Source organism: Pholis gunnellus (genome assembly GCF_910591455.1).
Source record: "Pholis gunnellus genome assembly, chromosome: 4".
Lineage (NCBI taxonomy): Eukaryota > Metazoa > Chordata > Actinopteri > Perciformes > Pholidae > Pholis > Pholis gunnellus.
This window is the reverse complement of record NC_136530.1, coordinates 6,470,451-6,496,631: the sequence shown is the minus strand read 5'-3', so window position 1 is coordinate 6,496,631 and position 26,181 is coordinate 6,470,451. Positions and strand designations below refer to the sequence as shown.

General features: G+C 41.8%; 1 protein-coding gene across 1 annotated transcript in view; it reads right to left on the bottom strand.

Moving 5' to 3' along the window:
* The window catches only part of sema6bb (sema domain, transmembrane domain (TM), and cytoplasmic domain, (semaphorin) 6Bb), a gene marked incomplete at its 5' end in the record, with an annotated part of 59,468 nt that overhangs the window by 9,672 nt on the left and 23,615 nt on the right, over positions 1-26,181 (bottom strand). The window contains 6 exons of the mRNA XM_079158227.1: positions 11,263-11,321; positions 15,172-15,249; positions 18,190-18,330; positions 20,967-21,146; positions 22,494-22,643; positions 23,229-23,360. Coding sequence (XP_079014353.1) covers positions 11,263-11,321; positions 15,172-15,249; positions 18,190-18,330; positions 20,967-21,146; positions 22,494-22,643; positions 23,229-23,360 — 740 coding nt within the window. The remainder of the gene's footprint in view (positions 1-11,262; positions 11,322-15,171; positions 15,250-18,189; positions 18,331-20,966; positions 21,147-22,493; positions 22,644-23,228; positions 23,361-26,181) is intronic.

Below are 26,181 nucleotides of genomic sequence, written 5' to 3'. Positions count from 1 at the left end.
GCTGCTGTCAGGAATGTTCCACATTGAATTTGTGGATTCAATTAAATCAGGAGACAATCTGGTCAACCTTTAGTGAGAGGCAGCTTAACAAGGGCCAGTCTGTTAGCAGTTTCAGCTGCATCCAATTCAAACAAAGCAACTGGGCTGTGGCGGACACTGTGGTGAAATAAATTGTTTTGCAGAGAGTTTTGTAACGCATGAGAGTGCATGTGTGTGTGTGTGTGTGTGGACGTACATGTTTCTCCGTCGGATGCGTTTTTTATTCTTTTCCTCTATGTACTGAAACTTATGGGTTACGGACTTGGCTGTGCTTTCCTTTGGTAATTGATATTTTCATTTTAGGTGCAAAGCCAAAAGCAAACGGTGGAGAGCAAGAATAAATATTCACAAACATGTCACCGGCAATAAATTGGAGAGCAGGTCCGCATAGCATTAGTCTAACTACCTGCCCAGAGGGCTCATATCTCTAGTTCCCAAATTATGAACCAAGCAATTGCAACTTAATCTTTCTCACATGCTACATCCATATATCACTTCAGAGCTATGTACGGTGCTATACTGTGCGCCCACCAGCTGAAAACACATGCCAATTTGTTTTTATGTTAAGTCCCCCAGCGCTGAAGTGTTGGACCGGTTCCTGATACAAATATACGGAGGTTTAACAGAATGATTAAACCATCAGGGTTTATGTCGGGGCGGCACGCCATCTGGGCGGCTGATTGAAACTACCATTCGCTCAGCCACTCGCCCGCTCTGTTAATTTACAGGTTGCCTTTAATGAAATGTCTCCGCCGTGACACGGGCCAAGGCCTCGCAGGTGGAAACGCCATCGGGAGACATCCTGTGCTGAACGATCGTTCAGAATCACAGCGCAGCTGTCAGCTGACCGGCACTAAGGAGAGTTTAAGGTGATCAATACAGAGGCGCTGCAACAAACCTGCGCGTGACTGAGAGAGAGAGAGAGAGAGAGAGAGAGAGAGAGAGAGAGAGAGAGAGAGAGAGAGAGAGAGAGAGAGAGAGAGAGAGAAAGAGAGAGAAGAAAGACAGAAGGAGAAACAGAGGCTGAGAGAAGCGACGAGGTGAGACAGAGGAAGCGTCAGAGGAAGGAGAAACATAAATGAGATGAAAAAGAATGAGATTGAGACAGAGAGGTGACAAAGAGGAACAGCGAGAAAGTGGGTGTGGAAAAAGCGCAGTCGTGTTATTGATGTGTTACAGAAAGGAGGAAACGTGTTGTTTGATTCAGAGAGTTAGGGGAACTCACCGTGGTCGATTTCTGCCTGAATGACAGACACAACAACAATCCCAGGTGTTGTGAGAGGAGAGTAGTTACAGTGCTGTGAATGTCATGCTGCAGGACTCTCTGTTGAGGCATTACACAACGCCTCCAGGTCCTGCTCTCACTTTACTGGACGACTACTATTAGCAAGGGCCACAGACCTGCCGGAGGCCCTTATTCTTCATCAGCTCCCTCTGTATCTGTGTGTGTGTGTGTGTGTGTGTTGTAGCTTCAGCCAAATTCCTTAAATGTCAAGTGTCTGGTGTTCAATTAGTAGACGTAGTGAGAAGAGCCGGTGGCTTCAGCTGGTGTATGTTTGCGTGAAGCTGTGTTTTAAAAGGTTACAGGTCCCCTCACAAAATGTTTAATGTGCCGATCTGTTATTTTCCAGCTTATTTCCAGCAACACAGACACACACGCACACACACACACACACACACTCCTTTTTGAGGCTGGCATCTGGAACACATAAGACAACACATAAATCCAATCATGTACGCACGCACACATAATAGTCTTGCCAATGCGCCACGCTTTTAGGATGTATTACGTCATTTTAAAGTATTGAGTATAAGTACACACGTATCGGTCAAGGTGAAGCCAATTTTAACTGCTTCATACCCTAATGGGTAGTTGAAATTTGAAACTTGTCTTACTCGAATTTCTCTTTTGACAAAAAGATGATGCACTTCCAGTCCAATTTTAATCATTATTACAGTCGATCGTGGTAGTTTTTGCTGAAAATGAAAATGGATTTTGATTACTTCATATCTTTGCAATCAAGCAATCAAACATTTGTGCTCTACAATTACAGTTAATCAAGGTGACGGCCTTTTGATTAATTGCCCCCCCAAAAAACGGCAGCGCTGATATCAGACATTTAAGTCCCTGAAAACTTTCTTGAAAGTTACATTTCTGAAGAAAAACAAAAACATAATAAAGGTATGAATAAGGTAAAGAATTTAAGAAATCATCAGGACTTTGTGGTTTGATTCAATTTGACAGTGAAAACTGATTCGTATTGATTCGTATGCTGCTAAATCCTGATAGATGCATAAAAGTATGCGACGTTATGTTCCTACAATTGAGTACAGAAAAAAATAAATAACGGAGATCTCTCAACTTTTTCAACTTTGGCACAAAAGTTTGTGTCTGTGTGAAACCCAACAGCTCAAGTTTTAGGGGAACTGAATTAAGTTACATACTGTAGGTAAGGGTCAATATGTTCTTTCTAAAGTCTAGGAATCTATCTGTATTTATTTTGTGTATTCAAATGTTATCGTTTTTATTTTTTTAAGAACTCAGAGGGACTCTGTTGCAGAATGAGCTCATTTGCATTGCATCTCCTTATTTATTCTCTTCAATTTTAATTACCCAAAGCATTTCCTGAGCTGTCAGGTCATTGGAGGACCTCGGACACTGTACACAGCAGCTTGGAACAACAACTTTTGCATGTGTGGAAACATAAAAACAGGGTTTCAACTGAAGCGCTTGTTTTAAAAGTTTAGATAATTATTTGGTGAAAATCCGTAAAAAAAAAAAAAAATGAGTGACTGCAGGCTATTTGTGTACAACCCGAACCCACCCAAAAAAAATCCCTTCAACCTGTTAAAAGATGGCAACCCTGCACACTCACACACACACACACATCTATCGTCAAGGAGCCGTGGCTCGCTGAGGGGTCAGTGTGCGTTTGCCAAGGCGCTCTCTGATGCTCCCGCTGTGGAGAAGGAGATGTGAGGAGCCGAGGAAGGACTCAGAGGGAAGAAGTTGGATGAAAGAGCAGAAGCCCTTCAGGAGTCCTCGCACCTTGCCGAGCTATCCAGAGGCTGAGGCTGCTATTCTTATCTTCTTAGAGCTCGCTAAAAAAAGCGATTCCTCTGCAATGCCAAAGTACACACACGTCAATTGTTATGAGGCACATAGGTCCTCTTATTTCATCAGCCGAGCCTCAGTATTCACCGAGGGGTTCAGCTCTGTGCTTCAAGCCTCTCAGATGCTCCTTGGGGTGGGAGAGATGTGTGAGTTTGAGCAAAGTCTGGCGTCTGGGGATGCACAGCTTCACACCACACTTCCTCTATCTCTACTTGTCTATTCTCTCTCTCTCTCTCTCTCTCTTTTTGCCACTGGTGTCTGACTTGCAGAAGTGACAGCAGAGGGAGTTAGGAGAGGAGGAAGGACGACTGTGGAGTCAAGGTTACGGACCACTCTGCGTCTGAAAGAGGAGACCGCATCAAACAAAAAATGAACTACTGTGGCGAAAGCTTTTCTTCTCCCCAATTCCTCTCTTTCTTTCTCGTTTCCTGTCCCTCTCTTTCTCTCGGTTGGGGTTCAAACTACAGGGCAACTCATTTATCATGAGCAGACTTAAGAGCCTGCTTTAACTAGCTGCCATGTAAATACAAAGAACTGTGTCGGCTTTATGGGTTCCCCCTCATAAGCCTCAACTCAGGCCCCGTTCCAAAACCGCAGCAATTAGGATGGAACTATGAGACCACGGCCGTAAATTTGCCAACAAATTTTCTTTCCTGCTCAAAGCTCCTCGCAACATCACAGCCACCGGGGGAGACAGACGGAGTCGGCCCCGGCTCTGCGGTGATCGTCATCCACTCCAACATGACGCCACAACAAGGAATCTCCATTCCGCCTTCTCCTCATTGATGTTTCAGTGGACCTCAATTACTGAGTGATTGCATCCCGCTGTTCCACCAGTCAAAACACTGACTTTCTTCAGGAAATATTTTCACAGCACCATAATTGCTTCCATCTGTAGCTACATTGTGGCAACACTAGCTATGTCATTATGGCTGAGTGAGTTCACAGCGAAACGGGTGGCGAATGTGTTCGTGCGAGTGTGAACGATCCGGTGTGAGTCTGGAAGCGTGCGCTCGCTCGAGAGCTCTGTTTTTACTTTTATCAACCTGGAGGAAACTGGAGAAAAGTGTTGAGACGGAACAACGAGGGAACGTGATGAAGCAGGACGTGTCTCCTGTAGCAACAGCACCACACACACACACACACACACACACACACACACACACCTCTTAGTCCTATTTGATGGCTGGTTTAACAGAGTTGACTTTAGCTGATGAGCTGTCTGTGCAAACACAATTTGACTCGTTACCCCCAAACAGGCCTGCAAACAGCAAAATAAAGTGAGGCAGTGTTTAGCTCATTACTGCCGGGAGATTCAGGTGCCAACAAAACTATTTGGGTGTAAGACTCTCTTTCCTTTAGAGGTAAGAGACCCTCATGGCAATTTAAAAGAGAGACGTTGGAGGTTTGACAGACCATTTAGGCCACGTTTATGCTGTAACTGATCTGCCAGCCAGCAAGGGTCACGACCTGGAAAAATTGAGAGCCGGCCAATCGACACGTCGCGATAGCTTGCCGTAAGTGGATCTGACACGCTATACCGTCTGTCGACGCCTGAACCAAATCTGACTCATTGCGCTGTTTACAGGAATGGTTTCTATTACCTGTCACATGCACGTTCACACATCCTCTCCCAACACACTCGATCACACTCGCCAGAGCAGTTCAGAGTTAGTTGGGTGATTTCTGTCAGCGAGGCGTGTTCTGCTCAAACATCATTAAAACTGAATCCAGCATAAATCTAGCTGCAGATTGTCGCGCTGGCTGAGTTGTCCACTGTGAAGAGACGAATACTTTAGAGGGCACACAACTGCTCACACACAGACATTAATGGCTCTATTCTCCTGCAAGCAGAATTGTTAGCTCAAACTCTGGGCACAAGTGGCTCTGACCAACTCATTGTTTTGCAACTTGCAGTCCTGGCACAGCAGGGTAGGAAGTGTATTAGAGGTTGAAGCAAAAATTAATCATTTTTGTAGTGGAAGAAATACAATATCAGCACATGGAGTCAGGGCAGGCTTCACTAATCACGTCAGGTCTGACAGTTTGCTAATGGTCTTCAGGAGGTGCAGAATCCCAAATCATTATGTACTCCGTCGACCAATCATTTTTTAAGTGTAGTGGGGAACTGAACTGGTGTTATTTTGTGTTATTCAGGGTTCCTTCAGCTTAAGGCAAGTTAGAATTAAGACTTTTAAAGAGTTTCTTAATGCCACTCAGAATTCAATTTAAGACCAACTTTATAATCAAAATTATACGTGCTGTTTGTTCCACTGTCCTGCTCAGGGAGACGAAGACGAGAGACGTTCAAAAACAGATGCTACTTGAAATTTAGAATTTCAATGTCAGAAAAAAAAAAGGTTCAAAGAATCCTACTTCCCCTGTTTAGGCATTTTAAGACTTTTGAAAGATTGGCAATTAAAGATTTTAAAATCTTAAAAAGATGAATGAAGTCAATGCCTTTCAGGTCCATCAAAGAAAATATAAGCAAGAATGACATTATCCTTCTTCTTGTTGTAAAACTCCATTGCTGGGTGACATACAGTTTTCTTTAGTTACAATCAACAGAGTTGAAAATAATTGCATTAACAGCAAAATGGAAAGAGCTTTTATACTGCCATAAAGTTCAGACAATTTAAGACGCATTTCTTTTGTTATATCCCAGTGTGAGTATACGCACACTGTGTGACCTGAGAGTGAATGTGAGCATTACATCCCATCGCTCAAACTACAGACTAAAGATGGAACAAACATTATTCCAGCTGCTTTATGATGGTAAGGGAAAATACTTCACAGTTCATCCTAAAATCCTTGAAACACTACATTGAAAAATGTCTTTTGATGTGTGTTTGAAAGACATCAAAGTTAAAGAGGTGAAACTCAAAGTGCATGAACGTTTCGGGATTTTCTGTGCATGCTGCGCGGATACTAAAGCCTTGACAATTGCTCTTTGTGCATGTGTTTGCAATAAAATGTGGTCTTAGCAGGTGCAAATGCAAAGTTACATGCCAGAACAGCTGAGTCACTTCACCCCCCTCAGTGCAAGTAAGTATGTTTGGACCTACAAAATTACCGAACAACAAGGAAGTTAGCTTGCTTAGCGCCTGAGAGAAAGTAGAGCACATAGGCTAATAGACCTACAAACACACACGCACACGCACACGCACACACACACACACACACACACACACAATTTAACCCAGTCATTTCTCTGACCTCATCTTTTTCATCAAAGTGTCCCTCCCACAACACATCGTCTCCATTAGACGTTGTGCTTCCAAACTCTGCTTTGATCAGAGAGGGTTGAGAGCAACGGCATGTGTCTACATACTAATATTTGATGTGTGTGTGTGTGTGTGTGTTTTGGGGGTGATCTTTACAACAACAAGCTAGCTTAGCTACACTCCACTTCTTCATGTAGTTTTTCCACTTTAGATTTTAAGCAAAGGTGCCATCATCCACTTTTATGCCAAAATAGGAAGAACCGAATGATGCAAAAGATTAAAAAAAGTTGATACTAGTGTGAAGTGAGGAGAAGGGCAGCAGCTCTGTGATATATGAAAAGAGAAGATTGAGAGGGTGTGAGGCAGGCAGTTCACATCACCTAGGCAGAATTACAGCTTGGCCACAAGCCCACTGAGGAGGCCAGTGTCAGCGCTGTGACACAGGAGACGCCGGTGGCACTCTCAGTCTATTTGTCACACCGGCCCGGCCGTGCACCCTCTCCTTCCCTGAAACCTCCCGCCATTCTCAAAGCTTTCATCCACCCTCACCTTCGTCTTTTCCCCACTCTCCTATGTGATTATCCTACCGCCTCGCCTTTCTCTCCTCCCCTGACCTCGCTCTTTCTCTTCTCCCTTTCCGTTTATTTTCGTATTCACCCTCATGACTTTACACTTCTGATCCTCTGAACCGTTTCACCCATTCCGTCCTCAAAGTTTGCCTTCTTCCTATGATCTCTCAATCTCTTTTTCGCTCCGCTCTCTACTCCTTGATCTGATTTACCCGGCCTCATCTCCCCATCCCCGCTCTTCTCAGCCCCATTCCTTTCCCCTTTTGCAGAATCACCCTTGATATCTATTCGACTGCCATCAGCCAGAGGAGAGATGAAAATCGATTCTCCTTCCAGCAGCCGCTTCTCTTTGGCTAAGGAGGAAGGGGAGGCCGTTAGCTGGGCTCTAAGTAAGGCCGTCCATCCATCTTCCTTTGAGGTCTGACGACAAGGCTGCTGTGGAGCACTGACTGGGACTGGAGAGAGAGATGAAACATGGTGGAGAGGAGAGGCACTGGAGCAGCAGAGGAGCAAAGAATATAGGGCACAAAAAATGACTTGGCTGCAAAGCCAAAACTAGCATAATTCCCTCTTTAAAAAATCGGAATATAACCAGCCTAACCTCAACCTTAAAGGGCCAGTTCATCCAAATTACTGACAACCTAATTCTCACTTGTGTTTTATTGTGCCAGGTTTTAAGACCCACGTGAGATCTCTGAAGAGGTTCAGACATAAAAAAAAGATCAATTTATGACATAAGTACAACGCTTCAGTCGTAGCATCATTGTCAACTTACCAGAAACTATTTCTTTGAAAAATGTTTCACGCATATTTAAACAACATGTCTATTTGTAACCTCATATCAGATAGTATACATACATATGTTGAGTTTTTCGTAGTTCAACCAAAGAGGAATTGTCCCTTGTAAACGGCTGAGATGGTTGTATTTGAAAACTTGGGTACCAGAAGAGGTAAAATTAGCTTAGCTTAGCTTGTAGTTTATGAGAAAAAGGAAAGAATAAAGAATCGAAATTGAAATAATGTATGTAAAAGAACAATGTGTTACTGCTTTCCTGCCATATTAACAATCTGGTGATGCAGAGTCACCCCAACCTCCGGGTTGAGAGGGCCTTTAACATTCCCTGTTACCTCATGCCTAACCACAATCTCGATTAAAAATCATGATTTAAAAAGCTCTTTTTTAGGATCACTGACTGCTGAAGATTGTATGAAGTTTGATCGAAAACGAACACTCCTCTTCGTGGAAAAAGGTAAACAAAGGGAGAGTGAAAATGAGTTTGCTGAATTTCCCCAAAGAGAGGTAACATAGGCCAACACCTTATCTCCCCTCTCATCTGCTGGGTCAAGATACAGACATGTGCAATGAGTTTAATATAGCGATATGAATTATTCAGCAACCAAAAGCCTTCAGTCTATTCCACCGATCCAGGTCCCTGAAGAGTTTGTGCTGTGAGCACCTGTGTGTTTGTCAGTACACAGGTGTACAGTATGTGTCCCGTGTACGTTAAGAATGAGCCACAGGGAGAGAATTACAGAGAAAGATGCTGACGGACGCGTATAAAGAGGCCGCTTTTTAAAGACAGTGTCAGTGACAGTTTGTCACAACAAGCTCAAGCTGCGCCTCTTTGTCTTCCTCTCACTGAATATTGTCTTTTCAGACGGCTGGAAGAATCTTTGTCTTACGGGACGTCAAAGAGAGATGATCTCAGCGTTAACTAGGAACAGGAATCACTGAGGAGATCATCCGTATCAGAGACAATGAAAGTGTCAAATAAGAAAAGAGATATGATGGGATGGGCCAATGGGCCGAGGTCATCACAACATCGGAGACAAAGTGCTGTCTAAGTGGCAGCCTTCGGGAAACATGCTGCCTCGCATTCCTGCCACGTCAACCCAGCGGCTCTCTCGTCTCACCTCCGTCAACAGAGAGCAACTCGGGTACATTACATTACATTACAGTCATTTAGCAGACGCTTTTATCCAAAGCGACTTACAATAAGTGTATTCAACATAGGTATTCAAGAGAACTACTACGTATATTTCATGACCGGATCAGACGCAGGCACATGCAACTCAGAGCTCAGAAATGTGTCAAAGGCAGGGCCAGGGAGCAGGACAGGACATCTCTATCTGACACTGGTCCAAGAGGAGCAGCCAGGGGGCACTTTCATCGCTGTGTAACGGATTTCTTTAGCGTACACAAATCTGAAAAGTGATATATCGGGCTTCACATTTGTGGCCAGTTTAAAGGCCAATTTACTAAGCATGGCAAAAACTACACAGCTTGCAAAACAGTTCTGTGATGTCTTTGGTTTCTCTGGAAGGAGCTTTGTCACATCTACTATCAAGTTGCCTCAAGAGAAATGTAGGATACAGCGTTTTGGAGCGTGGTCCATAATTTAGAGAAGATTGATTGTGCATCTCTGAGGTAGAACATGTTTCATTAAGTTAAATATGACAAGGAAAAAATGTCTGGAGTAAACCACAGTTGGGTGATTATTGTGAATGTAATTATAATGATCTTACTGTAAAACTGTAAAGGAACTGTCTTTTGGCGATATCATTTAAGAAAACAATGATTTAGGCTCAACTAAGAGCTGGCATGTTGCCTTTTCATATAGAAATGTGTAGGTCTGCTGCTTTGGGACAAGGACATTGAAGTGAATGACTGATGAGTTGTTGTCATGTAACATTGACATTCAAATTGGCAATTTATTTTGTGAATTTAGATTAGCCAGCCAAAACAAATTACACAACACTCAGCTTTTATATTCCAAGTCACACAAAGTTTCAGTTTAAATGCAGGAAATGAGCGATAAAGGCAGCGTTTGTTGACTAGGTACATTTATTTGCTTTCTGTTTTCTTTGATTTCTGTATCTTTCCCACAAGTCCCCCAACTTTATGCAAATGTGATATTAATCGCTGTAGCAGTCCTTTAGGGTTGGTAGATAGCGTACGGCTCATTCAGGAAAAAAAGGCGCTGCGATGATCTACTGTGTGCGGCGAGTGGAAAGTCGTTCTTCAGTATCGGTGCCATTACATTCTCTGACCCCGAGACCTTGAACCATTGGTCAACATATAACAAGTGCAGAAAGAGGATAGAAAACTAGAGCTTGTAAGACACACCATTAGCACTAAGCAAGAGCAATGATGTTCTTCTCTCACCCGCTGGTGTAGTACAGTAATGATCATAGAAGTTGTATTTTTAATTACAAGCTTCCTGCACAACACAGTATTTTCTGGAGTGTAGTTCCCGTGCGGAGAATAAATATCAGATTTCTCTTCCAGTTTGTGTTATTTTTCAAACACTAACTTGCAGGAATTAAAAGCAGGATACATGCACAACCTGATCTGTTTAAAATGTAATAACCCCTTTGGAAGATCATGGGTTTTCTGTTATTCAGAGCAGGACTAAACTCGCCACCACATGTTCTATAAGGGGCTACACATGTGATGAAGACAGATAACTATCTTAACTTCACCATGCATAGAGTGAGCATCAAACCATCACAGAGCCCCCGTGGTTTTGCTTGGTCAGAGGACCTGAAGTGAGAGAGCAGTATCAAACAGGGCGCCCATCTGAAACAGGATTAGAGCTGTTCGCGGGTTCTGATTATGCAATATTTATCTGTTCTTTTCTCAGGGAGCACGGCACATGAACTCGGGGAACTTTCAGAAGTGAAGGATTAATTTGCACGCATTGGAATTAGCGCTCAGATCAAAGAGAGGGGGGTGTCATGGGAGCATCCAAAACCTCTGTGTATCTGGAATAGAGATTTTCGCTCTGCTGTGTACCACTTCTATTTTCATAATGATATAGAGAGAGAGAGAGAGAGAGAGAAAGAGGGAGAGAGAGAGGAAACATCAAGGGGAATTCAAGCTGAAGTGGAATATAATTAACCACGTGCATTTGGAACAAAACCTACCGGACCAAAGCAAAGATAGTATACAAGTACGGACAGTAAACAGTGGGAAGAACAAAGTTAGCTTTAAAACATACATTTTCCTTCCAGCTCGACAAAACGAGACCAGCCGACCGTCTTCATGTTCAGATGGTTTTTTACTCTAGGGAGGAGTGAGAAACTACAGAGCTCTGAGGTGGAATGGGACTTTTCTCTGTTTATTTACGGATTTCCTCTGTATATAAACTGAAACTACCAGTCTATTCCTCTCCTTTTACTGTATTGTTGTTTACCCTGAAGACACACACGTTACGCAAGGATCTTAGCACAGACAAGAGAGCTATTAGCTTTAACACTTGTAGGCAAACACACACACACACAAAAACACACACAGACTCATCATTCCTCTTACCGTCACAGTCGCCCAAGTGGGCCACGTTTCCCTGTTCAACATCTTGCTCGAACGGCAGTCTGCAGAGGAGAAGAGACACAGTCATTAATCAGAGGACACGGAGGCCCGGCGACACGGCCGCCGACACACAGCACAGATCCACTCCGATAGAGGAAAACTATCTCAATGTTACAGCAGAGGACGAGCTACGAGGGAGCGGATATCTCTATAAGCTCCTACAACACTTTGATTGTATTGTTTCTATTTTGACAAAGTGAGAAAAAAGAAAATCATTAAAACAGCAAAAGAGCTCCCTTGAGCGGCTTAATTTCTTGCAATAATCATTATTATAATTCAAAGATAACCACTTATGCCTGCAGGGGCATTAATTAGATGAATTAATGCATTGAATGAGCAATATTTCTAGGTCAGCATTCTTGTCTTCACATTACATTTGTGGCGTAAATTTAAACTCAATGTCTTCAAGTATTTAGGAGTTAGAGTAGGGGAATATGTTTTAGTCATTAATATGGTAGGGAGGCTGTTCAAGCATACTGCAAATTATAAGATCATCGTATCCGTTTTATGAAAAACATTATTCCTTTATGGAAAACGTCACTTGTCATGAAAGTATACGTTCAACAAAACCCCCAACTTTACTCATATTCTACAGAGATTCCCACATATCTTATTTCTACAACTCTATCCTTGAGCTTTAAAACTCATTTCCCATTCAGGGAACAGGGGAGCAAAAGCAACTCAAAGGACAAAAACATATGATGAGGTGAGGAAGCAGAGAGGAAATGAGAACAGCACAGAGACCAGGTGCTCACAAAGAAAAACACAACTGCTGTTAATCATGGCTCTTATCAGGGAAAAACAGCACCAAGATGCAAAACACAGGCTATGTGTGTGTGTGTGTGTGTGTGTGTGTAATACAATCACGATTACATAATGTAATACATTTCCAATCCACTTGTACCAAAATCAGACAAACACAAGGTTTTCATTGTGGTTTCAATGATTGGGTATCTGATGTAAAACTGCACGCACACACACACACACACACACACTAATCAGGACTATACATAATTACCATGTCTAATTAACAAGTTGGTAATTGTGTGCCTTCAAAAAAACCACTCAATAGTTCAACACTTCTATAGCTTGTTTACTTGCCAATAAAGTGAAGAGAAGATCAACACGGCAAGAGCCAGGAAATGTTTAGCTTAGCTTAGCATAAAGACTGGAAACAGCTATCCAGAATCTGTCCAGGTAAAAACAATCTGCCTACCAGCACCTCTAAAAGGTCAATAATCAACACGCTATATCTCATTTGTCTTATCACCACATAACGTGTCACACAACAAGTTTTTATTCAACTAAATTTGCATCCCAAAATGTCGAACTATCCCTTTAATAAACACTTATTTTGACTTTAATGCATGATCTATAAATTGATGTTTCCAGGGCATCGTATTTTAGAAAGAACTAGATTTAAACTGACTGAGACTTAACTCACATTTGCGATCAAAGACTTGATTTAGTAAGGATCCATCAGTGAGCACTTGGCAGCATATGAGCTCTAGAGACCTCATGCAAGCCCAATTTAAAGAACATTTTGAGAAATGGGAGCTTTTTCACAGTAACTAGCCTTCAGGGTGTGAAGCATGTTTTTAATGCATCTTTCTTTACTTGCAAGAGGCATTCGCCTGCATAACATTCTGGTTGATATGGATGGATACAACAAGCTTTGGTTCATGAGTAAGTCAAAACAACACTTTGGATTCAACAGGAAATTCTTTACACAGAAGTAAATGACCATTTAAAGTTCTACATTCGTCCCCCAAATAGCGCTGCTGCACCGAATCACTATTTGGCCTCCAAACAACCCTTGAAGAACCGGAGCAAAAAAAAACAACTCATTGGGACAAAGTGACTGAGAAGTCGGTGTTCTGCAATTAGCTAAAGGCTCCGGCAGCATCGCAGCCAACATCTGTGCTTCTAATGCCTAGAAATCGCTGTGACAAATGAGTCCAAGTGCACTGTGAACAAACAGCGGGTTGTCACCTTAATAAAGAATAATGTTTTGTGTTCAGTTGGCTGCCTCTCAGGGATTGTGGGTCATTTACTTTGTATACATTAGCTTTGCCTGTGTGTGTGTGTGTGTGTGTGTGTTGTTGTTTTTTTTACAGTTTTTTTTAATTTCCATTAAATTCTCCCTAAATTTCAAGACTTCATGATAAAAAGGAACGTGATAAAGACCATATGTGTATTCATGTTAGATGCTTGTGTGTTAACAGTAATAATTGCCAACCAAGACTACTTGTACCCCAGGGGTCACTTCTGCAGTTGCCAGAGGCTATGTGGAACAATGGTGGAGTAGCTCAGCTAACCTAATAAAATAGAAATTACAGTTTGATTTAGAAATATATCCATGTGTTGAATCAGCTATAACACCTTAACATCACATGTTGCAATTAACACTTTGCTAAAAGTAATGGATAAACAGTTGTACGGTCACAATATTCTCAAGAAGGTGAGAAATGTTTTGTATCACCTCGTTTGCAGTATAATAATAACACTCTGGGACAAAGCAATGAAACCATTTTTCCTCAAACTGTCCAAGATCAACTAATCAGTACTAAACGAAATGACCACGTCTAAATCGAAGTGTAACACAACAAGTTTTGGTTCACCTAAAATTAGCATCCACAACATCCATATAACGAATCAGCTATAACACCTAAACATAAGCAAAACGGATAAGCAATTGTACAGTCACAATATTCTCACTGGTAGAAGCAAAAAGAAGGTGACAAATGTTTTTGTTACACCTTGTTTAGCAGTTCGATAATAACACCCGGGGACACAAGAATAAAGCCATTTATCCTCCCAGTTCAACAAACACAACAACTATTTTCTTGCAGAATACAAAACTTCTTTTTTCCCTCAAAAACGGCCTAAATTAGATATACAACATCAACCGCTAAGCTCTCCTCTGGGCTGCATTTAGGTTGCATTTAGTCCACAAAGAGGAAATCCGCAGTAACTCAATGCAAAACCGATTGCAGAGTTGACCGACCTTGGTAAATCAAATCAAAACCAACACAGAGGCCTTTAATAGTATAAGCAGGCAGCCTGAGGTGGTCTAAAGACCCATGTTGTCTGTTCTGCTGGCACTACACCTGTGTTGTGAAGGCCTAATTCAATAAACAGCCTGACTAAAGAGAGATTTGATTTCACCAGAGGGAGGCAGCCACCACTGGTGGTGAGCAAAACAGACCGACAGACATTCAGTAGCAGGAGGAGAGAGAGAGGTCACACAAACACAGATACTCTCACATTCACACACATCCAGACAACACTGTGGCTGGGTACGTCATTTATAACACAGACAGTGTTATACAACTGAGAAGCAAACACAAAACTCTGCTGTCAGTCACACAAATACACAGTGTTATATGGCCACCACCTGATAACAAGCAAAGTGGAAGAACATCGTAGTGTTTAACAGCGGCAGCAGACATCTTGAATCAATAATGTACAAAGAGCAGACTGTGTGACAGGTTACTTAGAGGGCACAGATGTTTCTCAGATGCTCAAGTAGTCTCAGATAGAACCAAGGACTTCCAGACCAGATAAATAATATATGGGACGTCTCTAAGGGTGGTCTGCTACTGTAGGTGTGCCGTCGGAAAAATAACCTTGAGAACGATGATATGGAATATGAGATGGAAATAAATCAAATCAAAACAAACCAAAATAAAAAGATCAAGGAGAGGGAACAGAGAAAGGTGGTAAAACAGCATGTGGACTTAAAGACAGACAGCCAATAAACCAGACAGAGTGGCAGTATGTTGATGCAGGGCAGGTACTGTGTACTGTGTGCGTTGTGGTGATGTACATGCGAATAGAGAGGTGTCATACCTGGTCCCAGGTCTGAGGAAAGAGCAAGTGCTTCCTCTGGTCCAGCCACAGTAAGGATCCCTGGAGGCGATACAGTTCCTGCAGAGACACAAAAAGACACTCAATGAACCACAAAGAATCCCTATTTCACTTTAAATTAATGTAGCTTAATAAATGTATTAATGTAGCTTAAATGTAAATTTCTGCTCGATTTGCATGTATTTCACACAAAGGCTGCAACTCACAGTATTTTCATTTCTGATTAAATTAGGGATTTTCTTTGCTATTAGATCAGTCAATGAGTCGATACTAGAAGTCAGGATGTCTCGTCATATCTCATATGAATTATTTTTGCACATCTGTGCCCATCAACTAGAAATCAATTTTATATTGATTTCCTACTTTCGAGAAAGACTTGAAACTTGCTCGATGATGTAATTCATCACAGGGAATATTTTTTCATCTACTTCAACATTGGGCAGGTTGGACGTGTAGCTGAGAGCAGAAACAGATTGTATTTCAAATGCTTTCTTGTTTGTTGAAGGGAGAGTGTGCAGGATTTGGTGGCATCTTGCAGTGTGGTTGAAGATTGTAACCGACTGAAGAGCCCTCCGCTCTCTTCTGCCTTTCCAAGACTGTGGTTAAAGAGCCACCAGGTACAAAACTGTGGTAACGCCGTTCGTCTCGCTCAGAGGCCACTCATACCAAAATAACTCTACTGCAGAAGCAACGTGAGTCAGGCGGCGGCTGGCGACACCACCGTTTTTCACTCTGCGGCTCACTTTACCACAGTTTCACAAGCCTGTCTGTGAGACTACTGTGGCCTACTGGTAGCTGAAAAATGTGAAAGGCCGGTGTTTGGTTTGTCCGTTCTGGGTTACTGTAGAAACATGAACAGTACAACATGAAGGACCCACTTCCTATATAGACATGAACGGCTCATTCGAAGCTAAAGAAAACACAATGATTCTTAGTTTCAGGAGATTAAACACTAGTGAAAACATAATTATGAATATTATATTCCATTTCTGAGCCTGTGAAATGCTTAAAACTGGCCCTTTGATCATTTCAATTCTCGCAATGAAGCATGAAAGTTAATGCTTGACTAGAGTTATATGCAAGAAGTCACCACATTTTCCTCACAATAACAGATTCACAATGTCCAAGTTGGTGGCCATTTGTCTCTTGAGTTTGATTTTCAGACAACATGGTTCATGAATGATGTATATTTCAACTCCACTTCTTAAACATCAGATGTTAGGAAGCCCTTGACTGCAGCAACAAAGAGTTTTTAAAATGAAATGCTCTCTGTTCACAAATAGAATGATAATAAAAAAAACACAAACTCAGTGATGTTCACTGTTTAGGATTACTAATCTCAAGACAAATTCATGTCTCTGTAAATACATTTTTTAAACCATGCTAGCATCATGAATAGAAATTGCTGTGTGCCTAAAAGGGAATCAATCTAAAAACCTGCAGTACCTGATGGATGGCAGAGATGTCAAGTAGCCTAAAAGGGATTAATCGTTGTTGACTGATTAAATGTAAAACCTCTGATATCCGTGGTTCACTGCGCAACATTACTTTTTAACGACGGGTCTGCAAGTGGGGTTAAACGAGGTTAAAATGTCAACCTGCAACTGTATGAGTTGGAAAGCAGACTGTAAAATGTTGAATTATTAAAGATTTAAAGAAAAAAAGCCAACCATGTAGACTGGAAGCTGTGTGGAAAGGAAGCACTCACAACCACTCTTCAAAAGGTTAAAAACCAGACCTGAAGCTGCTGAAGCGCGACTAAGAAATCTTGAACATACAAACCATTAACTCTCAGTCTCTGATCTAAACACATAAACTCACACACTAAATGCACCTCAGGAAGAACGCGAGCGTTTCTTAATGTGCTCTGGATTACATGCTTGTGTGACTCACCTGGTTCAGTGAACACACTGCACGCCTGATGCGCTGGCGTGTGTGTTAGTGTGTCAGTAGACCCAGTAAACGTGCCAGCGAGGGAGTCTCTATATCGTGGCGCTTGTGTGGGTGTATGCAGGTGAAACATTATTACTTTGAATATATGCATTTCTACGTTTAATAATGTAGGGTTAGTGGACTCAGGGTATTGCTGCACTTTCAGTTTCATTTAAACAAATTCATTCTGGCAAACTGCCTGAATAACAAAAACTCCACTGGAGCTTCTGATAGTCTCATAACTGCAAGATGAGGTGAAAAAATATCATATCTTTAAAAAATATATGAAATAGCTGCTATATTAAACAATATCTCATCAATAATTAACACATTATATTATGATTATGCCTTAAACTGTACTATAACTGATGATGATCGAATATTATTCAACTATTATAGTGCAGAGTTAAATTGGTCTTATTCACAGTGCTACAGACTTCTGCTTTACATTAAATTAATCATCAGAAAAACAACAAGAACACATTTTAAAACACACACACACTTGACAACACAACAGCTTCAAAAAGAACCTGTTACAATTAAAGTGCAAAAGTGCACTTTAGATGGATAAAAGATTTGTTACGTGCATATTATTGTCATAAGCTTCATTATAGTTTATTATTGTCATTTATTTACCATATAATGCTTTACGCTGCCAGAAACTACTTTTATTATTATCTGTTAAAATGATGGTGTATCTATAATACAAATAAAAATTGCAGTCAAAGGCAATAACAGCGTTACATTTAATGGTAAAGTATTACACTAACAGCTTTTATTAGAATTTACTGGCACATTTATTGCATTTAGACTCATTTCAGTATTATAAGGCAGTTAACACATTATGACTTTGCTCAAGGGCACAGTGACAGTTGTTATTAAGTTGTAGTATGGTTATTATTGCAGGAAAAATTCAGGTCAGCTACAGAGCAGCAACCTCGGAGCTGACAGAGGTTCAGTGTCATGCTCAAGGACACTTGTTGTTCTCGAAAGGTCCCCTCACTTCTTATTATGCGGCCCTGCAGCCTTTTAATGTTCCCCTACGTACAGTGTTTGCTGCAGACTTACTTCATGCACCGGGAGTAGAGCTGGCATCGTGCCACTGGTACTCTGACCACACAGGAGGGGAAGGCGAGAAGCAGAGTGTGGCTAACCCGATCCAGAGTCAGAGACAACAGCTGCCTGGCCTGCAGAGAGTCTTCAGCACACCTGCAGCACACACAAAACGCCAAAAAATGCATCAGGTCATTTCAATTAACCAGACCGAGACTGCGCATTAAACCTCTGACCCCGCTGAGCATTTCAGCAGGAAAAAAAAAGAAATTCCTCACGAAAGAACCAAACGTAAACAGTTCTTTAAATAAAGGCCATGATAAAAGTGAAAGAGATGCGAGGTAGCCGTGTAGCCAGATGTTACATTGTCGATCCAAATATGCACTGTGCTGATTGTAAAGGTTCGAGCGGTCCGCTGGTCATCAAAAAACGGCAGCCAGCAGCTGAATCGCTTCTAATTGCCACTTAGAGCTACGATAGCCGGCACCGACCTGCCTTCGTGCGGCGGATTTATACCTTTTTATGCACATGTGCACTCATGCACCAGTTGTATCTGGATGGTTTATGGTAATGACATTGTGGCGGACCCACAGCCATTAGGAAGAATCTATCATTCTGCTAAAGCCAAGCTGTGAGCCATTCTTCACAGCCTATATCATGAAAAGCAGGGGAAAGGAAGGGGGAGATATGTAGGGAGAGCAAAACAATACAATAAACAACTAATGCAGGAAAGAGAAACAAAGATGGGAGACTCATGAAAAGAAAATACAGCCCATGATCAGAAGGATGGAGACATTAGGAGAAGAAACAGGCTCTATTAGTGGTGTATCCATCTCGTTTCCAGGTTCATTATGGCAACCAGCCAATCACAAAGCAGTGATTTCTCTCTGTGCTGCCTTCCTAGAAGATGACTGTGTTAGTGGCCCTGCTCCTGTGTTCCCTGGGGCACAAGGCATCTCTTTGTCTGTGTATGTAAGGTGAGGTTGGCCTGGCCTGGCCTGCAGCATAAAAGGGTAAAAAAAAAAGACCTGATGTGACTGTGCTCGGCCTCCTGATTAGCCGGGTGCCTGCTGTGATAGTCGGACTGTCACTGACCTCCTGCTGGGTTTACCATGCACACCAAATCATCCTTCGCACACTGGATCCAGTCCAGACCAGCTCATTCATCACACAGTCCCTTCATTTTCACCGCCCATCACTATCCCTCATTTTGTCAAGTCTGAACAAATAAGCTGAGGCACAAATTGGCGAGCATATGTTGGCGGGGTTGGGAAAGGAAGGAAGTCGAGTACTGAATAAGAACAGTACGAGTAAATCTACTGTAGGGAGGAAGTGTGTTCCAGCTAGTTGGTTCAAGAAATAATCCTTTATTCTCCCTTATTGCAGAACAAAAGGTATATATATCAGGGGGCACAATTACCATGACAGGAAGCTAGTGTTTAGAAACATGTTTTTCCTTTTTAAATGCCTCTAATTAGCCTTGGTGAAAGATAATCACCAGCCAAATCTTCCTGCATCTGTGTGACAATCGTCTTTCCCCCCACCCTGCAGCCATCCACCGTGTGGAACACTGCATCTCCAGAGAGAACAAAAGCTTAAATGAAGATTGAATAGGCATTGTACCCAGTGTTCATTACGTAGTGGTGGGCATCCAATGAAACCTGAAAGCTGCCTGCCTCATGCAAAATGCTAATTAGAAAGGGACAAGAAGCCCACTCCAATCTTTTGTCAAGATCCAGATATTGAATATGATTTAGCTTCAGACTGAATATAGGAGGTAATTTTGGTCAAGATTAAGGATAATGTGATTTTATCATTTCATTACTTTCTGATGTATTTTTGCCCTAATGTCATTCTACAGTATTTCTCCACCTCATTAGAACATGTTCAGATCTCCCGATAATGAATATTAGCCTTTAATCTTATTCTTTTCTGTTTGCCCTATTTGTATTCTCTGCATGGGGTTGTACCCTCTCAGCTCCTGCACAATTATGTGCATCCCTCGAAGAATAGGTGAGGCTTTCTGCATAATTCAGGACACATCATGTTTCCAGGACATGTCATGCCTTTTTTTATTTTTTTCTTTGCGACTCTTTTTCTAGGCGTATCACACCACCAGCTCCCCTCGCTGGGTATACATCAACCCCTGGATGTCAGTTAACCCTTTCCTCACCTCCCCTGCTGTACAGTATGTCTTGAGCTATTTTATATCAAGCTCTCTGTCTGCACAAGTTTGTGCCATAAATAAATAGTTTGGCATTTGGGGGGAAAAAAAACGCTTGTTTGCCTTGCTGAGAGTTAGATGGACAGATTGACACCACTCTCATGTCTGCACAACAGGCTACTTCCAGCAGCCATTTAGCTTAGCTTAGCATAAAGACTGAAAACAAGGGAAAACAGCTAGCCCGGCTCTGAAAATAAAAACAAATCAATCAGCACCTCTAAAGCTCTCTAATTAACACGTAACAACAACCTCACAGTGACAACATGACCCCAGGAAATACTGAAAAAATGTGACGTTTTTACACTTTTAGGAATCAAACAAAGTAGATAACATATTCATTTGTGCGTTTTAGAGGTTCTGGTACGTGGCTAGGCTAACTGTTTGTTTCCAGTGCTAAGCTCAGCTCGACAGCTGTAGCTTCATAATTAACCGACGGATTTGAGAGTGGTATCAATCTTCTCATCTAACTCTCGGCAACAAAAGCTAATACACATATTTCCAAAAACTGTTCCTTTAACAGTGCAAAAACATTTGTCTGTTTTCCTATCTGTTAGCTTTAACGTCTTACTTATCAGGGTTGAATCCCTCCAGTTCCTCCAGGAAGATGTTGCTGTTGGTGACGGTGTTGTCCTGGTTGGGCATGATGAGGAACTTGAGGATGGTCCCTCTGCTCGACCCGAGGAACAGGACGGTCTGGTTTCTATAAGGCCCGGCTTCTGAATCCACCACGATCTTATTCAGCTGGTACCTGGAGAGATAGGGCACTGCATTAATGCCACAGAGCTGCGAGACTCATTTGGGACTTTTCTCCCATAAAAGATAAAAGCATGTAATCAAGTAGCTCTAAGATGCAAATGTCTGATTTAGCTGCAACAAAGTGATTGGTTTAGGTGTAAAATACAGACTCTTGTGTATTTAAATCATGATGTGCCATTTTCTCTTGAGTCACTGCTAAATTAAATTAATTCCACAGAGAAGAAACTGCTCATCAAATTTGCATAATAAACTAATTACTGCAAACGTTGAGTCATTAATAATATCAGTCAAGTAAATGTGCCGGCCTTGGAACAATAGCAGAGTGTTGCTGAACTACACACAGTCCCGTGTAGACGACAATAGAAGCCATGTTGTGCCGGCTGTTTAATATTCCACATACATCCAGTCCCCATAATCCCCCGCTGGCTGGTCGGCAGCGGGAATACATATGGTGGCGGAGAGAGAGAGAGACAGACAGACAGAGAGAGGCATGCGTGCATTTATGTGAGACTTGATGTGCTACAGCTGCTGCCTGCTACCAGGGGCTTTAACACCAAACCAGTTTAACTTCAACAGACGGCGTTCACAGCCCAAACAGACAGGCCATGTGTTCGTTTGCAATGCTGTCACTGGAAAAAATTCAACAAGTTTCAACAAAATAAGTCGTCAATCGACTAAGACCAAAACGACCGATTAGTCGACTAATTGACCAAGATGGGACAGTCCCCTTAATTAAGTTAAATCAAATTTCTTGTTTTCATTTTCAGACCCTTTCAGAACTAATAAAATCACTTGAAATCATGAATTAACTTACTGTAGAGTCTTCACTTATCCCATCAAATTAAACACGTTTAGCAGACTTCCCAGCATGCATAGTTTAATAGTTAAAACTTACCAGAAACCCTTCTTTTATGTAAAGAAATGATGTTTTGCTAAATATGTCTTGATGGAAAGGTAATTGCTGCCTGGATTACGTTCAAATGTAACAAAGTTTTAGTACTGGATGGAAGTCATTCAGAGGTGGTCAGGGGGAATGGTTGGCATACAAAACATCTAATTTAGGGTATTATCATGGTTTCTGTTACAGTAAATGTTAATAAAGTATTTTCAATATTTAACCAAGACCGCAATCTTTCCCCAACCTTAAGAAACCTAAAAATAAGTATGAACAAACCATAATAATACTTCAGTTAAATATTATATTGTTGGAAAAACAATGATTTTATTTTCTAAATACGTTCTATATGAACATTTTGCAACTTGTCAGATATTCAACTCTCCCCGTCTCCTAGTAACATATCACTAGGAGACAGGGTCGGTGTTTGACTGCCTGTCTCACCTGACCATGGTTCTGACAATCCAGGGTCTTTGTCCGAGTGACGGGACAGTCTCATCCATCAGAGGATGGGTCTTGACGAAGTTGAGCATCTCATCAGGGAACGAGTTCGAGGAATTAAACCTGGTACCTTGAACAGCACAGCCACCGGGTCTGGGGACAACAAGTTTCAGCAACATGTTTAGCAGATGGTACAGAGGCATCCTCTTTTATGACTACTTCAGTCCTCAGCAAAGATATGGTTATATAATGAAGTAGTCTAGACTGTCTGAGTTTCTCACATTCAGACACATACCACTTTTTCAACAAGAGGCTGATTTGATTTAGTTAAAAGAACCTCATGTTTGAAGTATTTGGCAAGTGATGGAATATTTTCATGAAGATGTGTCTTTAGATTAGCAGATAGAGCAGTTGAATCCTTGTGAAAAACAAGTCTCCCGCCTCCATGTAAAGTATCTACAGGCTGTAGTATCATGTGCATAATCTTCCTGCATTCTACATTACATGTGCGTATAATCAACTTGTATCACCGTGTAAATACAACTTTTTAAAAAGTACAGTAAATGCATTGTTGCTTGCACGGTGTGTATTTCCTTTTGTCATGAAATCACACCTGAAACCTGCGAAACACACCTCTCAAGAAGAGTTAATGAGTGAATTGAAGACAGGTTGTTCATAATACAGTCCTCTGATAACAGCCTGAACACTGGTGCATTAATTGATTACAGCCATCTGCACCTTGGCTTCGGGATGACTTCATCTGGAACAGGCGTCCAAATGGACTCGGGTGATTTCTGCTCCTTAAACCTCCCTTCGAACACCCCGGCCAGCTGCTCCATGTCGAAGGCACACACCGCCGAACCGGGGATACTGTAGAGACAGAGAGGTGAGAGAGAGAGGTGAGACAGAGAGGTGAGATAGAGAGGTGAGACAGAGAGCTGAGACAGAGGTGGATTGAGACAGAGGCCGTCAATTGATAAAACACTTTGACCTGACACAAGATGGCTGTCAGTCCTATGTCAAGTGGGCTTTACTTTCTGACAGAAGTGCAGAAAGAATAGGTGTCGGAACAAGAAAAGACAAGGTGGATAATACACAGACTGAAAAATAGACTGTGAAACGTGAAAAGGAAATAAGTTAAAATGTAGAAAGTCAATTGTGAGTGTGAGAAAGGGACAGGCTTCCAGCGAAGATGACAAATTGGATTTGGGCTGTTCATATATTTGACATTCAAAACTTGAACACAAAGGAAACTGTTACTGAGATGAAGAGAAAGACTGGATAATATAGACGCTGTCATCTCTGTGGGCGAAGAATAGATAGGCAGCGGATGCAATAGCGCGATTTGACACATAAAAAGATCTTGGCTGGAATTCCTGGAATATAAAACGAAATAGGAAATGAGTCACTGAATATTTTTGCCTTTGTGTGTGTGTGTGTGTGTGTGTGTGTGTGTGTGTGTGTGTGTGTGTGTGTGTGTGTGTGTGGTGGGGGGGTTCTTGTAAACCTAACAACACATCCCAGTAAAAAGCCTGGTGCACCTCTGAGGCTGTTTAACTACTCATGAACTCAGCAACAGGGAACAGAACATCTGTTCCAAGAAGTGTCCATATCTCTCACACACACACACACACACACACACACACACACACACACACACACACACAGCAAAAAAAAGAAGTTACACTATCTCTTCTTTCAGCCTGATGTTACTTTTTATGTTTTAGCTGGAGCAAGCACTACAGAGACAGAGAAATAAAGGGAGCAGTGTCAGGATGAGATAAGGAATGAGTTTTAAAAAACATCCCATGCTTCATGCACCGAGACTCAACTCTGCTCTGAATGTGTCCTCCTCAATGACTAATGGTGTGCGTGGTGTGAGAGCTAGTGACTAAGTGCTAATACCTTAGCGATACACATGTACTGAAACAACCTGAGAGACTGAGTCACCTGCAACCTGCTGCTACAAAGAAATCCCACACATACCAATCTGGTCCTGGCCTTCTTATTCTCTTTCTTTCTTAAGCAAAATAAACGCCCAACTAGTGATTTGAGGGTCTGTGCAGCCAGCCTTCGGGATTCTGAGTGGTGTTTCTGTCGAGTGCCTCTTTGAAAGCAACAAAAGGGTTTGTTTGGGAAGGCAGTGCCCAGAGGCTGGATTTTGGTTGCAGCAGGGAGCCGTGCTCTCCTGATGTGCCATTTGATCAGGTCACGCCGTTTCCCTCAGTACTTATCATTCATAGGCAGGGATGTGACTCAACCCCGGCCAGCGTGGGGGAGCTGCAGGCATATCTGTGGACGATACGGTGTCTCTCTCAGGACCGCCGGCACCAGATGTTATGTGTGACATGTCTGCCAGCTCTGCATCGGTGCCAGCTTGGCTTCCTTTCTCTACCTTATCCAACCCCTGCAGGTCACTGGGTTTTCCCCCTTGTAGGGCTGTGTGTCCAGCAGAAGGAAGCCAAAAGGCCTTGGGCTGCTTTTCTCTCTGAATTTTCTTAATTATTTTCATCTTCACTCTGTAACAGTCTCTCCTGCTTTTGTTATCTAGTCCATATGTGTTTTCATAATGTTTTCAGTCGCCTTGCACACTCGAGGCAACTTTCCTTTGTTTACTTTCAAATCTTACCCGTCCCTCTCTCCCTCTCTCCCTGTCCATCGGCATTTGTTCGTCCTTTACTCTTTCTCCTTCACTAGGGTTGAGTGACAGGCTGTCCAGGCAAGATGCATCGCGTGTCCGTTTGAGAGGACTGCTGCAGAGTTTAAAGTACTTCCTCACTGTTTAACAAGCTCTCTGAGAGCTTGGAATAACACGGTCGGTCCTCGCGGACACATGATGATGCCTCCAAGGGGCAGACGAGGAAGAGGAGAAGAAAAGTGAAGTTTTAATCTCAATCCTGTAATTAGGGGTTTAACTCTGATACATTGTCGAGACTTTACATTTTGCACACTCATCGTAAATATAAAAAGTAAAGGCCTTGTGAGATAGGGTATCAATTAGCCACATGGGTGCTATATCCTTCTGTTCAAATGTTTATAGATTTAAATGTCAGAAATCCAACACACTGATTATCTGTTTAGTATTTATTGTTTTACAGCAGGTCATTGTATATGTTATAGTTGTATTGTTGTAAGTTTTTATCAAGGGTTTTGTGTTTGTTTACTTAATTAATTATCTTGACTTTATTTCAACCAAACTTACTATGGATACAGAATGGTTACAGATAAACTTTGTTACCTTTTTTTTCCAGCAAAATCAGATAGAGTTTGACCGCCACGATGGAATAAACTAATAAACTAATGACCTTTAGACCAATCAACCAAAAATGTATTTTATTTGTTCAGTAAAACAAGAATCCGCTGGCATTTTAAAGGAATAGTTTAACATTTGGGGATCGACGCTTCTTTGTTTTCTTGCCAAGATTTAAATGAGAATATTCTCATAACTGTAAATATAAAACTGGAGCCAGGAGACGGTTAGCTTAGCTTAGCTTAGTCTAGTAACAAAAAGAAAAAAGCTAGCTAACAACCAGACTGTCCAAATTCAAAACAAATCTGCTCACCAGCACTTTTATATCACACTAATGAACTTGGATTTAAATGGAGTAAAGAAACAAAAAGTTGCAGTTTTACAAGGGATTACAGTCCGTTTATTTCTTGGCTGGGAGCAGTGATTTGTTTAAGTCTTGTC